General features: G+C 42.1%; 1 protein-coding gene across 1 annotated transcript in view; it reads left to right on the forward strand.

The window, feature by feature from the left end:
* LOC138245863 (ATP-binding cassette sub-family A member 9-like) overlaps positions 1-21,270 on the forward strand; it is a 2,236,336-nt gene that overhangs the window by 534,929 nt on the left and 1,680,137 nt on the right. Inside the window, exons 12-13 of the mRNA XM_069199841.1 lie at positions 12,883-12,993; positions 15,544-15,722. Of these exons, the coding sequence (XP_069055942.1) occupies positions 12,883-12,993; positions 15,544-15,722 (290 nt within the window). The remainder of the gene's footprint in view (positions 1-12,882; positions 12,994-15,543; positions 15,723-21,270) is intronic.

Raw genomic sequence — 21,270 nt, forward strand, 5'->3', positions numbered from 1 at the left:
TATCAACTGCCATGCTACATGACATTCCTGTTGCAAGAACTAACAAAATCTAGATTCAGGTGCCTGGACATCCAGGAGGCAGCCTCCTATATGCCCCACCCATTGTTTGTAAAATCATACTTACATGTGCTATCCTGCACAACATTTGTGTGAGGAGAAACATCCCTCTATATGAGCCCGAGCAAGAACTGCCTGAGGAGGACGAGGATGGTACCTGGGAAAATGAGGGGGAACATCAAAACACAGCTGCAGGAATGCGCCGCAGACAGCAGATTGTTCAGAATTTTTTTAACCAATAATCAATCTACACACCTTGTTAGGATATGTAATTAGACACCTTACTTGATCACACAATCCTGCTCTGGTTTCTTCTTTCTCCATCACATGTTCTTTAGGAATGTGAGTATTACCTCAGGGAGCATGTTACAAAGACAAATTTGACTACTTCTGATGCAACATCACATGTGATGCGTATGATTGTACAGCAAACATCACACACATAAAAAATACTCTTTTGAATTTCACATATGAAGGACAACATCATAGGACCACAGCATATGACACAAATCCACATTGCCAACATGGTCTATTGTAGCACATGACACACAACTGTGACATCTGCAATCATAAGGTAAATAAGCGACCATACATGAGGCAGTTGATGTGAAATATCAGTGGAAACAGGAATGTATGAACAGCCCCCTGACATTAGTAAGTGTGACATTTGCAATCTCTGCAAGGAGCTTGTGTGACAAGAGGGGCATCATTTCTGAAAATGGATAGCATGAGTGTGCCAGGTATGACAAGCAATGTTCACAACACATGCCCTGTGCAGTCCATCCCTGGAAATAAGTCCTGCCACTGCCATGTGTTAAGTCTCTGCCCTCCCATCTCTAGGGGTGCTGAAAATGGACTATCTGTAACCTAGGAATCATCATTAACACTCACCCAGAGTCCCTTTCTGACTCCTGTTTGCTTCCCTTTTCCATATGGCATGCTGTAGAAGAACTAGAATAGTTTGCATGGACTTCAGGCCCCATAATGCACTGCCTGGTAGTTGGTAAGACCTGTAATCTTCTGTCCATTGCTTCCAATGGGAAAAGTCTGGTTGTCCATTTATACTGGATTCTCTCCTCCAGGACTTGTGAGAGACTGAAGCTGCACACACCTGTGACCTCTTTTGTGCAGCCCAGCCATGTGACTAGGCCCTGGCCTTGCTGCTGCCTGGAACTGCTTAGAAGCTGCCATTCCCTGAAGCTCCTCGTCGTGCATTGGAGTACAAATCATTTGTGTTCCAGACCCTTTGTTGGATTGTGTTACAGTCCTGATTATGCTTGAACCTGCTTTCTGTTTACCCAGTCCTGTTCCTGCTTTTTCTTGTCAGAGTCTGCTCCCTGTTTCTCAGCCTTGTTCATGTTTGTTTCTGCCTGATCCTGCTTTCTGTTGCCTAGACTTGTTCTAGCCTTTGCGTCAACCTGAGCGTGTTTCCTCTGCCTGGCTTTGCCCCCTAGTTGGTTCCCTCGCTTTCTGTTTCCTCTTGGGTTATGGTGTCTGGTAAGTGTCCTATCAGTCCATACCTGTCTAGAAGTGTTTTCCTTTGTATTTGGTCAGGCACCTGGTTTCCAGGAGGCAAATCCAGCCCCCATCCTTTGTCTAGTGTTGCATGTAGTCATTAGTGCCTAACAGTGACAATGTGCTATGGCTGTATTCCAGGAATTGATACTGTGTCTCCAGCCAGACAAACAAGGGCTAGTCTTGTGTATGCAAGTACAATCCTTGTTTGTGCCCTAAGGGTCCAGACACAGATTCACTTCTGCTGCCTCCTTTCCATGGGGCTTGCGTGGTGACTAGTAAGATTAATCTTCACAGAGGCACTGACGTTCCCTGTTGCTGTGGGAAGTTCTGAGCCTTACCCGGTGGACAATCTTATTGATAAGCCCTGTGTGTTTGTCCATTACTGACCTGTTCCATATTTGTTCACACTAAGGTTGCCCTGCCTTAACTTTTCAGTTTTTTCTGCCTTATCATAGCTAGCCTTTCCCCTTGTATGCCTTTAGCTGCTCTTCTGCTTTGGTACACTTTCCTTGCAAGATACTCTGTGAACTCAAGGGATGCCCCTAACAGACTCCTGACTAGACCCGCACGAAACCGTAGCACCATGGAGCCCAATCCTGACACAGGGTACACATGCCTACACATTTGAACTTGACACTTCTGTGGAATGCACATCTTAAAATATGTGAACACATGCAGCCAGGCCAGCAGGTCCACCACAGCAACATGAGTAAGATAGGTAATTCTTATGAGTCAAACTGATGTGTACGTAACATTTTTATGGGTGGAATTAAGGCACAGTGTCTCAAACAATCTATGTACCAAACATGTACACATGGCCAACATATCGGTAGTTCACACACAAGTCACCATGAAGTCGGAGCCAACAATCAATGACATATGAGGGGTAACGTAACTGACCTAGCACTCATCAGCCATCTTCACTCATCCCTGAGTTTTGTTTGTCATGTGAATTGTAATGTCCCCAAAGTCAGACAACTACACACATCAAATGAGTCAACACATATTACAAACTCATATCATGACTGTTGTATATCACTGATTGCCATCTGATGTAGAAACCCATTTGTAACACATTTATACAAGAACTTTACGTCCAATGTATTGTCTGCCGTTCCTTAAGAAGCACACATATTGTTGTCACAGATCATTCACACACAAAACACACAGTTGCATGCTCTACAACATGTGGCCAACCACTATACCACACACTGCAGGCCATACCATCCTATCTCCATCTTGATACAGGGTGCATGCATGTTAAATAATTGAAATTCACACAAACACTGTTTGACTCAAAAATGTTGACACAAATGCATCAAAAAAACAAGCAACAGCTAACTAAACATACATGGGCTCCTAGCGTTAATTCCACCAGTGCTCCAGACACATGCAGATAGCCATTGAAATAGAAGTTTACCAGTAATGCGTGGTATTTTGCTACACATGTAGGTTACGCGTCAAAAATATTCACGCAAACATCGTATGCATCAAAAAAATACATTCAAGATGGAAAATAGGCAGCAAAGGAGACAGGAAGTGATGTAATAGGAAATCCTGTTTACAGGCATGGTACAGTGGGTGTACTTTCACTTTCAGTTTACAGTCTGTGCTTTCCCTTGACTGTGTGACTGTGTCTCGGTGTTGTTGGTGTCTGGATTGTGTTTCTTGTATCTTGTGGTGTCTCTCTTGTGCCTTTTGTGTATTCTGTTTGTATCTTGTACCTGTTTATGTGCTTTTGTGTAGTTTAGTGTCTTTTGGATTGTTCTGTACTGTCAGGTGTCAGTTTGGGGGGTCACATAAGTTGGGCTAGTTGGGGTTTGTAGATTGGGCTGTAAGTGTCCTTTTTTCAAATGTATTTCCCTTCCTTTTTTACTTTTTCTGTTTTGCATTGTTGTGCAAGGACATGCCGGGAAGGGCGAGTCAGACCCACATGGGGGAGGAGGAGCTTGGTGGCTTTGTGTGGCCGGTGTGCCACTTTCTTCCATTGATGCTGGAGATGGGTGGCCATGTGATACAGTGGTATCATATAGAGGGAAGGCGGCTGCAGTGGGGCAAGGTGCTCTACCACCTCAAACGGGTATTTCACACGACAAGGAATGAGCACCAGCTGAAGCACCGCTGGGCTGACGTGGTGGCCAGAGAACTGGATATGCTGGACCACCTGGGTGTGGTGATCGGTGGCCCTGTTGGTGAGTATCATATTGACAAATGTGTACAGTAGAAGGCTCCGGAGTGACAGTAGCAGATGTCTTGACGTGCTGCATGCAATTTTTGTGGCCATGTTGAATGCAAGTAGAACAAACTGTTACTGTCCCAATACTGAGATGTATTCCACATGTCTATACATGTTAACAATGCAGTCCTGAGTTTTTTTGAGTCATGTCCGACTATTACTTAGGGCCACATGTACCAAGCTATTTTTAATTGGCACACACAGCCTAGTTTTCAGATTTTGTGTGTTTATGTCAGGACATTTTTTTTATTCCGATGCACCCCCCCAATTTTGCCATTCTGCTATCACTTTGCCCAATCACAAAACAGGGTTTGCTAGTGGCATTTAGGAAGGGGCGTTCCTTTCCTATTAGCGAGTCACAGTCTGCTGGTTGATTGTTTGGTGACCACAAATGCTGGCACTAAACAATTGCAGTTACCAGCCATTTCAAGTTGGTGCTAACCCATTTGCCAAAGGGGAGGAGTCCCCATGGGACCCTTTCCCCTTTGTGAATGCATACCCAAAAATTGGTTCAGAGCAGGAAGTAGTCCCACGGACCTCTGACTGCTTCAAAAAAATTACTAAAGTCATAATATTGCTTTTTTAAATGCTTTCTGTTTACCCTTGATGAAATAAGGTTGCATTGAAAAGAAAATATACATCTCTATTTGAAAGCAGTCACAGACATGGCGGTCTGCTGAGCCCAGCAGGCCAGCATCCCTGTGAGTGCCATCATTCCCAAGGGATTTGCAAAATGAGACCTACCTCATTAAAATTCATGAGGTAGGTCATTTGCTACCACAATTGGTGTTTGCAAACAGTGTCATTGACAGTGTAGTACCTCAGATCATCCTGCTTGCAAATTGCGAGTTACTAAGTCTCGCAATGTGTGACTCATAAAACCTGATCTTGGTATATGTGGCCCTTAGTAATACATTTCAGGTGCAATGATAACACCTGTGCCGATGCATTCTGTCAATGATGATCAGGTATCCCACTCTCAGCATACCACATTTCACTGTATCGGGACAGCAAAGTGGGCAATCCATGTTTAGAGCTACATTGTCATCATTACACACACATAATCCCTGCCATGTTGGCAACGGGGGCATATACGGCTTAGGGGACACTGCCAATGGGGCATTTGTTACCTACATACAACTGTGCCACATCTGTTGTGGACCACTGAAAGCATCATAATTGCAGACTGAAAATTGAGCCACATGTCCATCACACAGTAACTTAGTGTCCCTTGATGCACAAGCCACAATAGCTGAGTGACTTGTATTGCAGTGCACAAGGGAAGTGTCATTGAAATTGTCACCCAAATACAAATCATAACATGGAGTACCATCTGAAATGGATTAGCCACAAATGTTTGTTGTCGGCTTTAGCATCACATGATCGTTTGGCCCAGTGCATGCATGCAGATGTGTGTCTAGCACTCACTGGAGTGTCAGTGTCAATGTTAGTTTGCAGTGGTATGTCTGTCTACATGCAGGATCATCAGCTCACTCATATAAAATGTTACACACTGTGATATGTTGTCCACATGTTTGTACAGTGATCTGACGTTGAGCATATATTTCCTTTCCCTGTCTTACAGGTGGACAGGCCCCCTATACCATTGGGGAAGTGGCTCAATTTCAGGACCCAGACGTATCCAATAAGTGTGATAATGCCTGTCCTGTGTAGTGAATGCAGCTTTTGTGTGAGTGACTCTTGTGTGTTGCACTCATTGCAAGATATGATGAGCCGGCACGTGATCTGATATATTACTTGACTGGATGTTGACATAGTGTTCCTTGCAAGGGTTAGACATTCACAGCCAGAGAGTCATATCTTGGGAGTCTTGTGCTGTGCAATAGGCAGCAGCATGTGAACAAGGTGATTAGTAGCCACATGTAGGCCCACATGTGACTTGGAAGTGCTCCAGTGTCAGAATATTATCACTGAGTCATACCCTCATTTTCACAAGACAGTGATGCATCAGTTTTCCGCACAAAATTGTGCATTCCTCTGTTGTAATGTACATGTAGGACTGTATGGGTAACTGTCCCCCAGCGTCTAGCCCCATAAGTTGTACTCCATTTACATGACATTTATGTGGTATGTAATAGGCGTGCATGCAGGTCAAGGCCAGACGTGTGCTGTCATCAATGTGGGTGTTTTGGGAATTGTGTTGGCAGATCAGGTGTTGATGGTTGTCCACAATAGGACACATGAATGTAAATGTGAATGACCTATGGATACCTCATTTCTAGGTGGCAGCCCTCCTCACCTGTATTCCACTCACTAAATCCATATACAAGTGGACATGGCTTTGTAGTTGTCCTCGACAGTTGTGATGATGTATTGCATGCCCATCCCCCCTGAAGCATGCATGGGTCCCAAACAACACTGACCCCTTATGACGGCATACCATCCTGCCAATTACATCTACAAATCACTGGTCTTGGGTGCCTTGAGGTTGACTCAGATGATAAAGGTTAGTCGGCCTGGCCCATGTGAAGTAGTTGCTGCCTTTGCATTGTGACACATTGCACCACATCAATACACACGTCACTTTATTTGGTCCACTTCTTGTTGTGCTTTGCTGTGCTGTTAAATACTTGATGGGTAGGCAGCATTGCCATTCATTCGTCTGGGACATTATATCATCTAGACTGTGATTGGGACTGCATGTGCAAATTGAGGCAGAGTGTTAGATTATCATCTGTACATGCATCACACACTGATGACACTGATGGGTGCCTGTCTAATTTTTACAGCTGCCAACATGGATGTAGTGGAGATCAGGGTTTTCCAGAAGCGGGCAGTGAGATACAGACACATATTGTATGTCGAGTCTGGATACCGAAGGATAGCAAGACGCTATCAGAGAGAGCGAACCACAGGAGAATGACGGGCTTTAAGCCAAGGGAGACCAGCATTGGCCATAAAGGTTGGAGCCACCACCACAACTGCAGCCAGTACCACAGCGGCCACCATCTCATCAGCCCCACCTGCTGCACCGTCAACCTCGGCACCACCCATCACCACACCTGCTGCACCTTCAACATCAGCACCACCGACCACCACACCTGCTGGAGCAACAACCTCTGTCATACAGACCACCACATCTGCTGCATTGGACATGTGCGCAATTTCCGAACTCCAGAGGGACATTAGGAAAGTGTTGAGAAAGCTTTACACTATTCAGAGGGACGTGGACACAAATACCCAGAGGCTCAAAGCTATTAAGAAGACATTGAGGAGGGCAGACCTGTGAACTCCTGCCTCCCCTCACATCTTGGAGGGTTTCCTGGCTGGTGGTTGTCAGCTGGCCATCCATGTCATCAGGGTAGTCCAGGACAGACAGATCCACATGAGAGCTATCGTCCTCTGCAATGAGATACGGTACAATTAGTGTGTCTGTGCTGTGCCAGTTGTAATGCGACGTCACTGACTTCCTATTGGTGGTACATTGTTATCTTGGTTCCGATGCATTGTCATTAATGTTTGCAGTCTCTCAGCCCTATGCCCCACCTGCATGTCACATGTAGTGTGGGCAGTTTTGGGAATTGTCTTTGTCACATCTTCTAGGTGTGGGTTCTGTCCAAATTGTGGCCTGCCACCTTCTTGTCCTCATCAACCCTCCCTCTGCTTCCATTAGCATGGTGAGGCCTTGCAATTATTGTTGGTGTGCTGATGCCACATGCACCACACATAACAATATGGCCCTGTCCCAGTCTATAATTTTTCACATACACCTATGCGGTGCTGAGACCTAGCACCATACCATGTATTGCATTTCCATGAAACGATACAGGTGTCACCTGTGTATGTGTGCTACATTGCATTCCACTGATGGGCCTGGCAGAGTTCCATTTCCTCTTATGACTGTTCAGGTATGTTTGCCTACCAACACATATGTCCTCCCCCTCAATGCAGTTGTCTTAGCACTATGACACCTGAGATGTTGCACAGTGGCATTGCAGCTATTGTGACACAGGCACATAGGTAAACCCTGAATGGGCAGCATAGGTATGAGGTTACTGCTGTGTACATCATTGTGTATGTGACAGTGCCTGATGGTTATTGAGTCTATTGACCTGAGCAGTTGACAGGAGTTGCACTTGGATAGGGATTGATGGGGATTGATCACATAGTCATACTGAACCCTCATTTTGAGTGTTTTTGTGCCCTGGGCACCTAACTGCCATTTCCTAATTGGCCAGCACACACAGCACAGGTAGTAGTGGCAACTGTTGTCCATGGTAAATGCCGCTTGAGCCAATGGCCTGAGACTGGGCATTGTCCTCTAGTGTACATTCTGAAAATACCAGCTGTCCTGTAACATCAGACCAGGTTTAGGTTCTACCCTACCCTCCTGGTCTGCTTCAGCATTTCCAGCAGCCTTGCCATGGTGGTGTACCGCCATCCAAAGGTTGTTGGTGTTGTGTTGTGCTGTCCCCCATGCAACTTACCCTGCATATGTGTTGTTTCCTGGTAGTCTGCGCTGTCCTGTCCTGCATTACCAGTGACGATTTCCTCCAGGATGACGGCTGCAACTATCTCCTCCATTCCTCCATCTCGTCTAGGTCCTTTTGCAGTCCTGTACTCCCACCTCCAGTTGGCAGTGCTGCCTTACTGTTCCTTGCCATTTTCTCCTTTGTCCTGCGCTTGCAGTCATGCCTGCGTTTCTTGCACTCAGTGACAGCTCTCTTGACCTCTGCCATGCTGTTAATCTTGTCCACAATCTGTTGCCAAATTGCCTGTCTCCTCCCAGCTGGCAATTTAGAGGTGATGAAGAGTTGATGCTGGTTCTCTGTCACCTCTTTCACCAGATTTTCATGCTCCTCTGCGCTAAAGCGACACTTCCTCTTCTTCTTCCCTGCTTCTTGTCTGTGTCCTCCTGGCTGGTTTCTGGTTGTGTGGGGTCTCCCTGGGTCTCTCCTGCCGGGCTTTTGGGATCCATTTTGGGCTCCTTAGCACTGTTTGCTCCATTTGTGTCTCTTTTTGACGCTATTGCGGTTAAAAATGGCGCATATCCATTTTGCTACATTTTTCTGTGTCGCAAACTGGAGTAGAGACATTTTTCCTGCGTTAACGTCATTTTGCCTTATGACAAGACACAATGGTTAGCGTCAGGAAAAATTACTCTAACCTATTCTTAGCGCCACCGAGCATCAAAGTATAAATTTGACACATGGGTGGCGTTAAGAAATTATGCTAGCCAGCGCTAAAATTTTTGACGAGGGCAGTTTTGCGTCAAAAAGTATAAATCTGGCCGTCAGTCTTCCAGGCCCTCCCTTGCACAGCACTTTGAGCAAACAAGCTATCAGGTTCGGTGGACTGTCTTTATTTTCATGTTTCTCCTTTCTCCCATGAAGTCAACACTTGTAGGAACCAGGCTTCTGGTCACATGGCACTATAAACTACAGGCGCTGTTCTAACAGAATAGATGCTAAAAGAAAGCAGAGCGATACTGTGGCAACCTTCAAACTAGGATGAATATTAAAAATACCATCCACATGTAGGTATTTCATAGCCATACATTTTTACATTGCAAAATAGGGGTTTCCACCAACATATCTGAATTAATTGTAAATAATATTTTATCACATGACCTGCACACCCCTTCTGCGCCAATATCTAGTCACAGTTTTACGGCTACCAGTTGGCACTTTCTCTCAGAGGTGATCTTATTTTACTCTGATCTTGTTTCTAGTTTTGAATCGTGACAATAACCGGCTTTACTAATCTATACAGAAAAATAAACGTACACACTCACTTCCTATTATGACAAGATGATAGAAATTGTTTTATAACATGAAATATTTGTTCTGCATTGAAATATGTAAAGACGTTGTCTGACTGAATGAATTAATTGAAAAAATATTCAAATAATCCACATGGATACGTTTTTTTTACAGAAAGTCAACCGAACATGTTTTATTTTTATTCTTTCTTTTAAAATCTGTAAACTTTCAATAGATTTCTAATTCAAAGTAATAAATTCCTCTCCTCAACTATAATGTACACACGTTTATATGAAAGCATAGTAAACAGTTGCAGACTCCCAAGCACAGAGTCTGCCACATGACTGTATACAGGGACAACACTCCTACACTTTGTTGGTGAAAACAAATACAGGTTTCACAAAACAAAATTGTGTTCACTAATAAAACAAAATTGGCAAGTGGTGTCCTCTTTAAAATATGCCACTTACCAGCCATGCCCCTGAACAAAATGTACAATGTCTGGATAGCTATAAACTCTCAATCTGGTAAACTGATAGTGATATTGGTAATTGTCATTTCAATTGAATTTATGTGTTTGGAGTTTACAAATGCAATCTTTGTAATTGGATAGAAGCAATTTGCATCACTCTTCACACCTTTCAGTTTTAGGCGCTGAACAGCTCACAAACTTTTATTGACTTGCTTTTCATTTACTGTTCTTTTTCAAGCATTTCCATGGAAGTATTTACACATTGTCCCGGGGTCTAAAAACAGAAAAACTTAGAAGGCTCGGGCGTGGGCCCGTATAAAATTCCTCCACATTCCTGCACAAATATTACATTGATTGATTTAGTTAGAGATACAATCGAATCTCTAAAAAAATCTATGACACATGAGGCAGAGCTTACCGTTGTAAAACCCTTCTTTGCCATAGTAGTTTATATTAGAATCACGATTTCGGATGTCGGAATCTCCTCCCCAGTGTTAGGGCAGCAGTCTGTCATTCACAGGCATAGATCCCACCCTTTCCTATTCGTCACATGGTTGGACTGGATGCAGGCACATGTGATATGGTGCCTTGTCGTCTGTAATAGTAAGCATTATAATGCTAATCGTGTGTTATGTATATTGTGCTGAGAACCCTGGTCACACTAACCTCCCCCACTGTGACACCCCAGGCCCTAGCTGCACATCGGTGGCCCCTTTATTAGTAGAACTGTATTTGTTCCCCGCAAAAATTATCCAAAAGGCAAGCAGGGTTTTTGTTCCACTGAAAACTTAATTAAAATTTCCACATCAAGAGCAAAGGGGAGATGGCTACATCTTCATGCCCTTAACAATGCAAAAACATGGATTGATTTATGAACAATGAATGCAATGCATGTAAGCTATTTAGTTCCTCTTTTATTTCATGTTTTAGTTCATCTTGTATTCCACAAGACTGTTACCTTTTTTATCATGTTGTGTTTCTGTATTTTCTTTGTGCATCTTATCACTCTTGCACATGCATACTTGAGCCAAACCATAGTGCCTGCCAGTGGGTTGGCCTCTCTGCAGGGCACCCAGCACAATGGTCATGTATTCCAGTTGTAATTGAAAATCTGTGGAAATGGTGAAGGGGTACACAACTTTAAAAATATTTACAAGCCAAAGCAAAAGGAAATAAACTGCTTAGTGAGTGCAGTGTATGTTTAGGAGTGTTGAAGTGATGGAGAGGCAGGGATGTGCAGTCGGATGCTGAAGAGGAAAGAGAGGCGGTTAAAGATGTGCAGATGGACAAGGTATGCAGAGAAAAAGGGTATACATATCTAACATAAAGCGCACATAACTGAAGGCCAAAATTCCTTTCACAGGCCTCAATATTATTTATTTCGCAGATCACAATTTCAGAGTTGAAACATTTTCAGTGTTAATTATTTATAACAAATCATTGTTGTTACTCATTTATCTTAAACCGCTATCAACCCCTGACAAACCCAAACGTACTGGCAGGTTTTAGGTGTATGTCAATTGTTGAGTTATATATAATGGGTGCAATTATAGCTCAAAGAGCAACCAAAATACCGGTTTAGTAGCACCCTATGGGAATCTCAGAAATGTATTGTACAGGTTCCCTTTTACAGAGCCCCTACTTTTTTCAACCTACTTAAAGGCCTGTCTGCACATATTTCTATATGAGTGATTGCAGCTAGCAGCTGTGGATTCTTCCTGAACCTTGGTTAAAGCATTGCCTTCCAAAGTTGATGCCACATGCACTACGAGACACTGGGCACAGACTTCAAAGGGCTGAAGTTGTTACGCTGTACAATTTGCACGTTACAGTAACTGTTGAATAAATTAATGCAGTAAAATATGGGACTTTTTTAATGTGTTTAATATTTCAAGAATAAACATTCCCACTGCCTTATAAGCCTTGTTTTATTACTAAATTATTTTGCTTTAAAACACACCATTTGAAAATCTTTTTTCAAATTTTTATCTGGACTACCCACTCTGGACCCCATATTTGTCCATTATGCTTGTTCACGTCGCTCACTACATAAAAGTCATACCCAACTTTTCTACTCCACCAATTTCAAATATCACCAGCCACCACTGGAAAAACTGCAAACAACTTCAAAGAACTGGTGTAATGAGATGTGTGAAAGTCAGCAGTGACTAATGATTCTTGCACAAGGCAAATTCAAAACAGTTATGTCAAGGTGAGATTTATTTTCTGGTACTACTAACTAAATAAAACAGCAAATGCTGTTCACATAATAAAGTAGGAAAATGTATTTCTAATGTATGACTTTACTAGTTAAACCAATCACAAAACCAGCCATCCCACTGCTCTCATCGTAGCTCATATTTCCAACTAAGCTTTGGCCACTATTAATTCCATAACTGAGTATTCATAAATTGAAACTGAAAAAATTTGAGTCTATGTTACATACTGCGAGTGAATGTAAAAATTGAACAACCATATGTTCAGATGTTACATATTAGGTGTGTCTTTAGCTTTATCGTGTGATGCGGTTATTACTCACTCTAAGGGTTATCTATACAACAACAGAGTAGCACTAATTATATGGGAAACAATCATATAAGCCTTGGCCTAAAGAACAATCTGGAAACAGAAATGCATATTTCCCTACATAGGGCCTGATTTACATATTGGCAGACAGGGTTACTCATGGATTTCATGGGATTTATATTTCGGCGGATGGGATATCTGTCAGCTTTGTGATGGAGTAACCCATCAACCAATATCTAATCAGGCACATAGGCATTATGCTGTGCTATATGCTTTACTCCTTCGTTGCTGGTAGGTGGAGACAGGTTTAAAACTAAAACACTTATTCTCTCATTCCCGTCCCATACTAGGTTTGCAATTTGATGTCTATGAAGGACAGATCACAGCACTACTTGGTCACAGCGGCGCTGGTAAAACAACTCTGCTGAATATTCTGAGTGGACTCTGCCCTCTTTCTGATGGTGAGGTGATGTTTGTCCAATACACACACTGTTCAACTTTTGTTTGTCAAGATTGTTTCTTACTCTTACACTTGTTTGAAGCAGCTTAGAAAATGTCATAAAATCTCACATGTCAGTGCCTTCAGCAGAGTGACAATATCTAGATTTCACTGGTGTTTTCTAATATTTTTTTAAAAACTGGAATTAAACTAAATAGAAATTATTCTGAAAATAAAACAAATACGTTTGAAGAACTTGTGTTGTGCATTGTATACTGCTTGGGGATTTCCACCACATTGGGTTGACCTGAATCTTGAGGGGTACTCTGCATGCCATTTGAGGATCTTATTTTTGGAGGTGACAAGTACACCTTGCAGTTACTGTCAGGTACCTGGTAATTTGCAAAATACTGAATTTTATAATAATAAGTGGATTGTGAAATTCCTTCTCTTTATATAGGATTCTACTATAATTATTTCAGTGCAGGGTGTATATTATATCCCGTTACCTAGCCTAATCTTGCAGCAAGATTCCTGCCAACATATATTTCCCTGAGGAATTTGTTTGTGTCTTCACAACACGTGCCATACAGTATTACAGGAAAAACATTACTGTGACCATTATAATTGTTTGAATTTTTAGGCTGGTAACAAAAAGTATAGCAGTGTTTTTGTTAGTGTCAATATGGTCATGGTGGTAGATTCTGAATTGTTCATGTAAGTTTTGTAAGCAGGTCACAGTCAAATCCAAAGGCTAAATTTCGTATGTGGGTGATTAGCAAATTGCATTGTCCCAGGCTTTATGACAGCTGTTTCACTTGGTTGGAATGACAGCAGCTCTATCTTGGTATTTTAACTAATGAGTCCTTGCCAGAATTTTGGCATCAATCTTCTAATGGCTTTAAAGCTAGCAGACCTTCGCCTAGTCTCTTCTTTTACCAATGTATTTGAAAGGTGATATGGGTCAGCATGCATCTGGTAGATCTGGATGAATATTTTATGTAAATTTGCTAGTAGTCTGAGTTTAATGCTCAATGGTAACAGTGAGAGTGGGGTCCAGCAGCGCAACACATGTTTATGTTAAAGTGGAAGAGGCTTTCGTTTGTTAGATGTCTGCAGTTTCCAAGAAAGGAAATAAAACTAAGAAAGACATTATAATACAGTTTCGATGATGGTTGTGAAAAATAACACATTCACGGCGGCTGAGCTAGCATACTAATCTGATTCTTATGACAATGTGTTTGATGTGGCTCAGGGAGGGCTCTGTACCCCACGCAGTCTATACGTCTATAAGTCCAATTATTAATTACAAATAACATCTAGGAAAACATGATATTTAAGGTATGGTTGAATTCACCTTTTATATGCTTAGGTTTGTATAAGCAGTGGGCTCCGGAACTTCAACAAATGTAAAGAACAACAATGTTGGAGGTATTTAACGAGTATACACACTTTCATAAGATTGCACAAGAATTCCTAAGAGTATAAATCAAGTCGGTATGACCAAATTTCAATCAATCACGATTTATAAAGCATTAAAAATCACCCGCAAGGGTCTGAAGGAGCTGGAGTTGCTAGCTGTTTCGCGGTGCGCTGTTCATTCGAACAACCATGTCTTGAGTTGTTTTCTGAATCCGTAGAGCGATGCAGCGTTCCTGGAGGTGCAGGGGAAGGTTGTTCCAGGCTTTGGGCACCAGGTGAAAGAAGAAGAGTCCGAGGGGTGTCTGAGAGGAAAAGGGAGGCGGATCTCAGGTGTCTGGTTGGTTGATGGAAAGTCAATTGTTTGTTGATGTATGCTGGATCTTCATTGTGCATGGCTTTGTATGCCTGGGTCAACATCTTGAACTGACATCTCTTCTGGATCGGGAGCCAGTGTAGCTTTTTGTTTTGTGGGGTTATGTGAGGTCAAGGATGAGTCTTGCTGCTGAGTTTTGTATTGTCTGTAGTCTCTTCAGGAGGCATGCAGTAATTCCTATGTAAAAAGTGTTACTGCAGTCCAGCCTGCTGGTGATGAGGGCTTGAGTGGGGTCCTTCTGGTGTTGATTGCGAGGCAACTGAAGATCTTACGGAGCACGCGTAGAGTGTGGAAGCTGGCAGATGAGACTGCATTTACCTGTTTCTTCATAGATATCTTGCTGTCCAAGATGATGCTGAGGTTGCGGGGGTGGTCTGTTGGAGCGGGGGAAGGTCCGAGTTTAGCAGGCCACCAACTGTTGTTCCATGGTGAGGTGTTGTTCCAAAAGATGAGGACTTCCGTCTTGTCTGTGTTGAGCTTGAGACAGCTGTCCTTCATCCAGTTGGCGATGTTCACCTTACATCTGTGGAAGTTGGTTCTGGTGGTGGAGGTGTCTTCTGAAAGAAAGATAATGATTTGGGTGCCGTTGATTTATCTTCCATGGACTTTATACAAAATATTCGATTAGTTCCACAGGGCTTAATTCTATAGAGTTATCACTTCTTAAAATTTTAGTTAGCATGTTCTAACCTTATGTTCTAGGTACATAACTGTATCTTAAATTGCTTTGTAAGATTCGGCTGCTATGAACAGTTGCCTGCTTACTTTTCTTTTCAGGAGTTGTAGCTGTCTACAAGCATAGAGTATCAGAAATGGAGGATGCCCTGCAGCCTGCAAAAAATATTGTTGGCTTTTGCCCACAATTTGACATTGCATTCGATGTTTTAACTGTTAAAGAAAATCTGAGACTTTTTGCTAATGTCAGAGGGATTCCATGGAAGGAGCTTGAGCGAGAGGTACGTTACTTCTCAATGAGTTTTGTGCGAAATATAGGCTTAGACAAACACTAATGCATTCGTTTCATGGTGCATAGAATTACTGTGCAGTGCAAATCTCCATGGTAAACTCATTCATGTATTCCAGGTCTATTTTACTACCCCATGCCGAGTTTATAATGCCAAAATGAAGGATAAAATGCAGGTTTATGTTCGCGGCACCAGGCTTTTCCCCAATTCCCTTCGTTTTAACCTCTTTTAGCCACACAAATTTCTCCAGGTCGTAACTAGAGAAAGTTGCCTGAGGAATACCATGTGGCACATTATTAGCAAGATCAGTCGCTAAACACTCATTATGCAACGAGTGGTTAAAGATAGTAAATTACATTTTCAAAAATTACTTTTTGCAGTCATTTTCGTTTGGACATATGTTTTCAGTTGCTTTCATTAAATGTTGACTCATCGTTCACTTTGTGTGAAGCAGACGCATTATAATTCTGTGGTGCTAAATTAACGCTTTTGGATATGTATTCTACTCCGTGTGCAGCTGAATAGTGCAAATATTTGGCTGATTCTCTTTAAATGATGCTTTTATTGACCTTTTAAAAATGTATATTTACTTGTTGATGGCAATTCAGTTTTACCCCACTTTCCAGTTTGGCAAGTGTTGATGTCTTGCATCATAAATTGTCCCTGAGTAAGACGTTACCGCTATAAATACACATTGTGTACATTTGTATGCTGTGCCACATTTTCATATTTAAAATGCATCTGGTGTTTATCTCTTCCCACCTTCAGTCTGCATCACACACGTCGTGGACACTGAGCATAGCAGACCCAAACCATGTTTGCAATCTTTCTTAACGTTTTAGGAGTTGCCTGGCTCCTGAGTCTTGTAGCTGATGACTACCTTTATTATTGAATGTTTTCATGGCTTTGTGCTTTACACACTTTTACTTTATTCATATTACTTTCTTCTAGTCTCCAGTCATTATGGTCCCTGGGCAGCTGGAATGGGAGTTACCTGGCTTCTTTTCAGTTTTTAGGTTGCCCCCTCAATCTTTGACACACTATTCCTCACACAGTTGTACATTGGTGGCTGTTAGATCTGAGATCCTTATTGTGCCATTCCCCCAAAGGTTTTTGCCAGCACTCCCTGATTTGTGTTGAATTCTTTTTTGTTGGCATTAGGAGTCCATGCACTTTACCCCATCTACCCAGTGCTAAATTGTTTGTACTCTTTCCTTCGTACATTGGTTAACACATAATTGTCATATTTAATTTACTTGTAAGTCCCTAGTAAATACTATGGGCCTTATTACAACTTTGGAGGACTGTATTAAACCGTCCCAAATGTGACGGATATACCACCTACCGTATTACGAGTTCCATAGGATATAATGGACTCGTAATACGGTAGGTGTTATATCCGTCACATTTGGGACGGATTAACACCGTCCTCCAAAGTTGTAATAAGGCCCAATATATGTACCCCGGGCCTGTAAGTTAAATGCTAATAGTGGGAAGCAGCAATCATTGTGCCACTCACTAAAGTAAAACTACAACACATGTCTCAGGCTTGCCTCTGCAGCCTGTAGTGAAGTTTGATACTGCCGCTTAGACCTGGCAAAATAAACCTTGTGCTTAAACCTTCATTTTCATTATTTATAGGTCCTTCCCTTAGGAAGGGTCTGAAGGCTTATAAGGCAGGATGCATGGCATTTAAAAAGTAGGACATGTGGTTTTACTTTTTTCATGTCCTGACCGTGAAAAACTCCTAAAGTCATTTTTCACTGTTGTAAGGCCTCCCTCTTTCATAAGCTAACACTGGGTTACCTTATTTAGATCAATAGGTGCTAACATCATATTGGGAGCAGATAGAGGAATGTTTACACTCAAATGCACTGTAATTTAAAATATTATTTAATGGTAGAGTCAGATTTTAGATTATAATTTTGGAAATCTCACTTTTAGATAGTTGCTTTTTTTCCTGCCCAACATTTCTTAGACCTTTTTAGAAGCTTCCAGCTGCCTGTGCTCTATAATGCTCTCCCTATCAAGCATGTGCATTGGGCCTAGACAGCGAACAATAGGACCTGGGTGTAGCTAGCAGTTGATCTTCCTAGCGAGATGGCTGGGGAGGAGCTGTACCCTGCGATGATTACATTTCAAAGGACCTTGGCCACAGCACACATAAAGGAACCTGACACAAGGCCTGGCCTTGCCTTCGTCCCCCTAAACAGTTCAGAGCAAGGACCCGCGAAAGGGGAAGAACTGACCAGAACCAGTTCTGGGGGTAGGTCAGGGAATTCTCCCACACAAAAGCTAGCACTAGGTATACAGATAGGACCTTCAGAACTTCTCATCAAAACACTCCTGTGGAAGAGCTAGAAAATGGACTACCTTTCTGCCAGAAGCACTGCTCCTCTGCCAGAAGATTGTCTTGCTGCCTGAAGAAAGAAGATTGACTCTGCTGGCCTTGATCCAAAGCTAAACAGAATGACTTTAAGGCCTACCTGGCTTACCTGTGTGAGATGCAGAGGCACAACAAGCTCTCTGCAACTGCCCAGCTGACCGGTTGCAAGTGGATCTGCTTTTGAACTTTCCGAGGCTGACTGCTGGCCTCTGCTGGAATGAGTATCGATTCCCAAGTGGTGCCTCTCCCCAGGTCCTGGACCCTTGGCTGGCATCAGTTAGAGCTCCTCCTGAAGTAAAAGGTGGAAATCCTGACATTTAGGCCTCTTTACAACCGTCAGTGTGACACTCAGGTGAAACCTGGTCTTCAGGCCAACATCACGATGACCTGCAATGCAAGACCTGCACTTAGTGCCAACAGAGACCATCCGTGACATTCAACCAATGCAAGGTTCCAGCTCCGACTGACTCCTCACACAACAGCAACATCCATCTGTGAGACTCAACCTGCTGTTCGTGCCAATATCCGGGCCCAAGGATGGGCAGGGACTAGGATCTGGTGGTGGGACGGGGGTGGAGAGCAGCTGGGGACAGCAGGGTAGAAAGGTGTCTGGAATGGTTAAAGTTCAAGGTGAATGCGAATGAGAAAATGAACACAAAGACTAAACTGTTGGACAAGTGCGTAGACTTGGATTATGTTACAACAGGAGATGTGGCGTTTAAAAACATTACATAAAATGTAAACAGTTTAGGGAATAGGCGTAAATGTGGTGACTTGATGAAATTGCTCTTTTCATTTAGCCATGATGTCCTCTATCTACAGGAAACTCATTTTAAGAGTGATACCTCAAATATGCGTCTATCAGGAAGATTTGCTGAAGCCTATTTTGCCTCAGCTAGGGAAACAATGAGCGGTATAGGAATTGTGTTTACAGGTTCAGTGGAATGGCAATTAAAGGAGGTAGAAAGGAACAAAAATGGGAGGTGGATCTGGGTCAAGTCTTTAGTTAAGGATAGAATGGTCAACTTTGTTAACTATTATGGCACAGTGACAGATGATCTCCAGCCACTACAACAAATCTATGACTTGGCATGAAATGAAAGGGGGGTAATAGTCATGGGGGAGGGGGATTTTAACTTTATCCAAGATGTCATAAAAGATGTCTCAAATGCAGCAAAAAAACTGTTGAAGCCTAAATTAGCTAAGCAGTTGACAATAATTAAACAAGATTTTTTATTAATCGATTCCTGGATGAATCACCCAAATGTTTCACAATCCATGCTATTTGAATAGATTTAGATCTGCCGCTGGTATAGATTTTGTTCTTATAATCAGTATAGTGGAATGAGGGCAGTCAACAGTGTAGCCAAACCTATTTTTTGATCATCCAATAGTTCTTTTTCAATTCAGGTTGAGTCCAACTCCAAAAACACAATCAAGGTGGCATTTCAACAGGGTTGGGTGGAAGAGATGAGGGGTTTTATAAAATAACTATTTGAAATTAATTGTTATACTCCATCCATTTTTTCGGTTTGGGTGGCATTTAAAGCTACATTTAGGGGGCAAGTAATAGTATCAATGAAGGATAGGTAGTGGAGGAGGGGGCAATTATGGAAGTATTTTTACAACATTATAAATATATATACAAGGAGGTGGCCGATGTCCTCCGAGTTCAGCTGGAACAGTATTTCGAGACACTTGGGCTGCCACAATTATCGAACTCCAGAATAGTTGCTCTACCAGATAAAATTCAGAATAGTGAGGTGGCTAATGCACTTAAAAAGATGGCAACATCGAAAGCCATGGGGTCTGATTGGATACCATCAGAAGTTTATGAAATGTTCCCAAAGGATCTCCTCCCTTTTTTAACAAGATTGTTCAGTCAAATCAGTGAGGGGATAGAGGCCTCAAATACATTTAAAGAATCTATAATAATGAGTTTCCTCAAAGAAGATAAAAGTGCAACAGATCCCAACTCGTATCGTCCTATATGTCTTCTAAAAGCAGTTTATAAATTATTCATGAAAATGTGGGTTGATAGAGTTGCTTTAGGAGCTCAGGAAGTGATTCATAGAGACCAGAGTCTCTTGTACCCCAAAGATCAATGGCAGCTAACATACAGTTTTTGATGCAGGCTATAGATTATTCTTCTGTCAACAAGCAGAAAGTGGCAATTTTATTGATGTATGCTGAAAAAGTGTTTGATTTGGTAAAGTGGCATGCCCTGTTTTTTATCTTGGAGAAGTTTAGGTTTCTAGCCCAATTTTTAGAGTTGATGAAGAATCTATAAGTGGGGGGTAGGAGGGAAAGCAAAGGTTATTGTTAACTTTAAAGATGTTGGTGGAGTTAGGATCAATTGTGGCACCCAACAAGGATGTCCTCTATCCCCATTTCTTTTCACATTTTTTATAGACCCATTAGCGATTAGGATTCAGAGCAATGATAGGACTGTGCCGCCTCTGAGAGGAATGTCAAAAATAAAATAATTCACTCATTACATTATATTATATTTAAAGGCAGAAAGTGGGAAAATACAGTGATTGATCGATTAAATTAAGGGCTTTTCCAGTATTGGAGTTTATAAGATCAATGATGATAAAACAGAATTTATATTATTTAATATGTCTAGATCAGACCTCCCAGGCAGTCCACGAGCTTTACCTCAGCACCTCATATGCTATCGAGGAATTTATGTCAATATAATTAATAACAATTTTACCAACCTTTTCCAACTAAACTAAGGGCTACTTTAAAAAAATCAAAGTGTTACTGGAGAGGTGGACTGTTCTACCACTTACAATTCTTGGGAGTGTTGCTTTAGTTTAAATGTCGATACCACCATTGCTTTTTTTGCTGTGTATACATCTCCCTTTATGGGTAGCTACCTCATATTTTAAAGATCTTGATCTTATTTTCCAGAAATTCTTTTGGCAGAATACAAAGTCCAGGGTAATGAAAGGAGTATTAGAACTTGAAGTTGAGCAGGGGGGATAAGCATTTCCTCCTTCCAGGACTTATTAGACAATCTGATCCAACAGTCAGTATCGGGGGGGGTTTGATTGATTTTTGCTGAACCTTATGGTTAGAGAAAGTGAGATTAAATTGCCGGTATTCTTGAAGACAGCGATGTTGGGGGTGTTAGAACAGCGCCTC

This window comes from Pleurodeles waltl, chromosome 7 (assembly GCF_031143425.1).
Source record: "Pleurodeles waltl isolate 20211129_DDA chromosome 7, aPleWal1.hap1.20221129, whole genome shotgun sequence".
Lineage (NCBI taxonomy): Eukaryota > Metazoa > Chordata > Amphibia > Caudata > Salamandridae > Pleurodeles > Pleurodeles waltl.